Source organism: Panulirus ornatus, chromosome 46 (assembly GCF_036320965.1).
Source record: "Panulirus ornatus isolate Po-2019 chromosome 46, ASM3632096v1, whole genome shotgun sequence".
In the NCBI taxonomy this organism is placed as follows: Eukaryota; Metazoa; Arthropoda; class Malacostraca; order Decapoda; family Palinuridae; genus Panulirus; species Panulirus ornatus.
This window is the reverse complement of record NC_092269.1, coordinates 22990910-22996909: the sequence shown is the minus strand read 5'-3', so window position 1 is coordinate 22996909 and position 6000 is coordinate 22990910. Positions and strand designations below refer to the sequence as shown.

Genomic DNA, 6000 nt, shown 5'->3' with positions numbered 1-6000 from the left:
AATAATAATAATAATAATAATAATAATGATAATAATAATAATGATAATAATAATAATAATGATAATAATATTAATAAAAGCAATATTTTTCCCCACGCAGGAAATTCACTGTAAATATTCAATATCAACATGAAGGCAGGTAAAGTGTTGTTTTTACGTTCATCTACACATCCCGCACTTGCCCTGGAATGGACGTATGAGTGCCATGTACTCCGGGAGCAATGGCGGCTTCTGAGACACTATGACGAGCTCCGCTGAGGGGTATCCTCTTGAGTACTCTGTAGCCTGCAGGCGTTCTGGTGTGGGCGCGGCTATCATGCAGAAATCCGTCTCCTCCCTCTGCAGCTCTCCCATCATACCGTTGAACATGCCATTCGTAGGCACCCCCCACTTCCGCTCCCGCTGCTCTCGAATCTCGTATCTGACAACAGTATGGCATACCCAAAACGTATAGTAAAAAGAATTAGATAATATTATTTCCTACATTCTTTTCAGAGATAGCGTATACTAATGAGATAGAAAATATACGAGAGGATGTTATGAGCATGCATATATATATATATATATATATATATATATATATATATATATATATATATATATATATATATATATATATATATATTCTTTTTCTTTTAAACTATTTGCCATTTCCCGCGTTGGCGAGGTAGCGTTAAGAACAGAGGACTGGGCCTTTTTTGGAATATCCTCACCTGGCCCCCTCTGTTCCTTCTTTTGGAAAATTAAAAAAAAAAAACGAGAGGGGAGGATTTCCAGCCCCCCGCTCCCTCCCCTTTTAGTCGCCTTCTACGACAGGCAGGGAATACGTGGGAAGTATTCTTAATCCCCTATCCCCAGGGATAATATATATATATATATATATATATATATATATATATATATATATATATATAATGTATAATCATGATTTGTAATGAAATTAGTTTATATATATATATATATATATATATATATATATATATATATATATATATATATATATATATATATATATATATATATATATATATATATATATATATATATATATATATATATATATATAAACGCCCAGATACGTACACACACATGCATATATATATCAACATATACGTAGATATACATACACAAAATCAGTCACATATTCATATTTACTTGCCTTCATCCATTTCTTTCGACACCGGCCCACAAGAAAGAAAAATCGCTATCCCCTGCCAGAGAGACGCATCGCCAGGAATACAGACAAAAAGGCCACATTTCTTCATAAATTTCCAGCAAGACCTATAGTGAGTTCAGTAGGCATCATCACATATAAATTGGCAAAATGTTTAGTTTGTTCATTAAGCCCTTTAGTGTGTAAGATATCAAATTCTACTATCTTGAAGAATGTAGATTTAGTCAACAAGCTAAACAATGTCAATGTTGATTTTGCTTTCAAACTAGTTAGCTTTGATGATTCCTCACTTTTCAATAAAGGTCCTGTTGATGACCTTTTAGAATATTTATTTGATGTCTTGCATGATATTCCTTTACCTGTTTCAAAGTCTGTTTTTCTTGAACTGATAAAATTGTGTATAAAAGACTGTGTATTTCAATTCAAAGGAGATTACTATGTTCAAAAGTTTGGTATGGCAATGGATAACCCTCTTTCACATGTACTACGTAGTCTTTATATGGAATTTTTTCAAACAAATTTACTAAAGGATATCTTACCCCCTAATGCAATTTGGTTTAGGTATGTAGATGATGTCCTTTGTATTTCGTCTACAAATGAAAATTTACAAATATTTCTCCCCTCACTTAAACATTTAGTACCTTCCATCAAATTTACTGACGAAAATTGAAATAATGATTTGTTACCATTTTTCAATTGGATGATCCATAGACATGGAAAGAAGTTTAAGTTTAGCATATACAGAAAACCTACCAATGTATGCTCATATATCCATTATTACTCATCTCAACATAACAGTTACATTATCATCATTTCAATATATGTTCCTTAGGGCATTACTTATGTGCAGTCCAGAGTTTAGTGATGATGAGTTTGAGAAGATATATTCTATTGGATCGAAGTTAAAATACCCAAAAGCTTTCATTGATAAATCCCTTAACTTAGCAAAGAAATCATTTTATAGAGTTGAGTCCAAACCTCCAATTGACAACAAGAATCTTTTAGTTCTCCCTTTCAATGAAAATATTACTTTACTTCCCATGCTGCTTAAATCCTTTAATGTAAGTGTTGCCTTCAGGAAAAATAATACGATAAAGAATATCTTAATCAGGAATTCACCAAAAAATTCTCCTGGATGCATCTATAAGCGAAATGTAGAAATTGTCATAAGTTTTGTGTTGGGACGACGAGTAAGGATCTTTCTGTTAGACTTAAGCAACATAAACATAGTATAAGAACGAGACAAGAATCAAATGCCTTACGTAATCATGTTAAAAAAATCACGTTAAAAACTATGATAATGTATTGACTGGAGTAATGCCATCTCATTTATTAACTCTAACTCTATTACCACGAGAAATATGATTGAATTTTCTATTTTTGAATAAAAAAGAATTATAATCTTAATATTAGTGATGGTCTACACAAATTACATCGCTTTATTGTTGATAACATTTGTAAAATGATAAGTTTATGAACACTCGCTGTCTGTCTTGGACCATCGCATGTTTACCAAATGGCGTCCTAGCATCGTCTCTTCGATGTATATCAACTGACTGTTATATTTCTCATTTGTGTCTCCCCTGATAATGTGTTTATTAAACGAAAGTGCACTTGGGAACTTATAGTGCTTCCCTTTCCCCGTGGACTCACATGAATATCTTGATCACGCGCGAAATTGTAAACCTTTCCAACATTACATATATATATATATATATATATATATATATATATATATATATATATATATATATATATATATATATATATATATATATATAAATATTTTATTTTTTTTTTTTTTTTTTTGTCGCTGTCTCATACAACATTGTTGGAACCACTATTCCTTCAAACATAGCCATTTTTGCTTTCCGAGATAATGTTCTCGACTTCCACACATTCTTCAAGGCCCCCAGAATTTTCGCCCCCTCCCCCACCCTATGATCCACTTCCGCTTCCATGGTTCCATCCGCTGCCAGATCCACTCCCAGATATCTAAAACACTTCACTTCCTCCAGTTTTTCTCCATTCAAACTCAACTCCCAATTGACTTGACCCTCAACCCTACTGTACCTAATAACCTTGCTCTTATTCACATTTACTCTTAACTTTCTTCTTCCGCACACTTTACCAAACTCAGTCACCAGCTTCTGCAGTTTCTCACATGAATCAGCCACCAGCGCTGTATCATCAGCGAACAACAACTGACTCACTTCCCAAGCTCTCTCATCCCCAACATACTTCATTCTTGCCCCTCTTTCCAAAACTCTTGCATTCACCTCCCTAACAACCCCATCCATAAACAAATTAAACAACCATGGAGACATCACACTCTGCTCTGTGGAAGGTATTAAGAATATATGGTGTGGGAGGAAAGTTGTTAGAAGCAGTGAAAAGTTTTTATCGAGGATGTAAGGCATGTGTACGTGTAGGAAGAGAGGAAAGTGATTGGTTCTCAGTGAATGTAGGTTTGCGGCAGGGGTGTGTGATGCCTCCATGTTTGTTTAATTTGTTTATGGATGGGGTTGTTAGGGAGGTAAATGCAAGAGTTTTGGAAAGAGGGGCAAGTATGAAGTCTGTTGGGGATGAGAGAGCTTGGGAAGTGAGTCAGTTGTTGTTCGCTGATGATACAGCGCTGGTGGCTGATTCATGTGAGAAACTGCAGAAGCTGGTGACTGAATTTGGTAAAGTGTGTGAAAGAAGAAAGTTAAGAGTAAATGTGAATAAGAGCAAGGTTATTAGGTACAGTAGGGTTGAGGGTCAAGTCAATTGGGAGTTGAGTTTGAATGGAGAAAAACTGGAGGAAGTGAAGTGTTTTAGATATCTGGGAGTGGATCTGGCAGCGGATGGAACCATAGAAGCGGAAGTGGATCATAGGGTGGGGGAGGGGGCGAAAATTCTGGGAGCCTTGAAGAATGTGTGGAAGTCGAGAACATTATCTCGGAAAGCAAAAATGGGTATGTTTGAAGGAATAGTGGTTCCAACAATGTTGTATGGTTGCGAGGCGTGGGCTATGAATAGAGTTGTGCGCAGGAGGATGGATGTGCTGGAAATGAGATGTTTGAGGACAATGTGTGGTGTGAGGCGGTTTGATCGAGTAAGTAACGTAAGGGTAAGAGAGATGTGTGGAAATAAAAAGAGCGTGGTTGAGAGAGCAGAAGAGGGTGTTTTGAAATGGTTTGGGCACATGGAGAGAGTGAGTGAGGAAAGATTGACCAAGAGGATATATGTGTCGGAGGTGGAGGGAACGAGGAGAAGAGGGAGACCAAATTGGAGGTTCAAAGATGGAGTGAAAAAGATTTTGTGTGATCGGGGCCTGAACATGCAGGAGGGTGAAAGGAGGGGAAGGAATAGAGTGAATTGGAGCGATGTGGTATACCGGGGATGACGTGCTGTCAGTGGATTGAATCAAGGCATGTGAAGCGTCTGGGGTAAACCATGGAAAGCTGTGTAGGTATGTATATTTGCGTGTGTGGACGTATGTATATACATGTGTATGGGGGCGGGTTGGGCCATTTCTTTCGTCTGTTTCCTTGCGCTACCTCGCAAACGCGGGAGACAGCAAAAAAAAAAAAAAAAAATTACTCATGGTAAGGTGCCTGAGGACTGGCGGAATGCTAGCAAAGTGCCATTGTACAAAGGGAAAGGGGATAAAAGTGAGTGCTTAAATTACAGAGGTATAAGCTTGTTGAGTATTCCTGTGAAATTATATGGGGGGGGGGGGGTTATTTATTGAGAGGGTGAAGGCATGTACAGAGCATCAGATTGGGTAAGAGCAGTGTGGTTCAGAGGTGGTAGAGGATGTGTGGATCAGTTGCTACATATATATATACATATATATATATATATATATATATATATATATATATATATATATATATATATATATATATATATATATATTCCTATGAGTCCACGGGAAAAATGAAACACGAAAAGTTCCCAAGTGCTCTTTCGTGTATTAATCACATCATCAGGAGAGACACAAGAGAGGAACATAACAGTCAGTTGATATACATCGAAGAGACGAAGCTAGGACTCCATTTGGTAAACATGTGATTGTCCAAAACATAAAACGAGCGTTCATAAACTTATCATTTTATAAATCTTATCAACAATAAAGTTATCTAATTTGTACAGACCATCACTAATATTAAGATTATCATTTTTGTATATCTAATAATAGAAGATTCAATGATATTTCTCTTGGTAATAGAGTTAGAGTTAACAACTGAGATGGCGTTACTCCAGTCAATACAATGATCATAGTTTTTAACATGATTAAACAAGGCATTTGATTCTTGTCCCGTTCTTATACTATATTTATGTTGCTTAAGTCTAACAGAAAGATCCTTACCAGTCTGACCAACATAAAATTTATCATAGTTTCCCCAAGGAACTTTATAGATGCAACCAAGAGAATTTTCTAGTGAATTCCTGATTGAGATATTCTTTATATCAAAACACATAAACAAAATTTTCCAGCAAGACCTATAGTTAGTTCAGTAGGCTCCATCACATATGAATTATCAAAATGGTTAGTTTCCTTATTAAGCCCTTTAGTGGGTAAGGTACCAAATTCTAATATCACGAACAATGTAGATTTAGTCAACAAGCTAAACAATATCAATTTTAATTTTGATTTCAAACTAGTTAGCTTTGATGTTTCCTCACTTTTCATTAAAGTTCCAGTTGATGACGTTTTAGAACATTTATTTGATGTCTTGGATGATATTCGTATTTCATTGAACTGATAAAATTGTGCATAAAAGACTGTTTATTTCAATTTAATGGAGATTATTATGCTCAAAAATTTGGTATGGCAA

General features: G+C 35.6%; 1 protein-coding gene across 1 annotated transcript in view; it reads right to left on the bottom strand.

Annotated features, from left to right (window-relative positions):
- Nucleotides 1-6000, bottom strand: part of LOC139763154 (probable glutamate receptor) — a 62868-nt gene that overhangs the window by 45940 nt on the left and 10928 nt on the right. The window contains exon 3 of the mRNA XM_071688860.1: nt 183-421. Coding sequence (XP_071544961.1) covers nt 183-421 — 239 coding nt within the window. The remainder of the gene's footprint in view (nt 1-182; nt 422-6000) is intronic.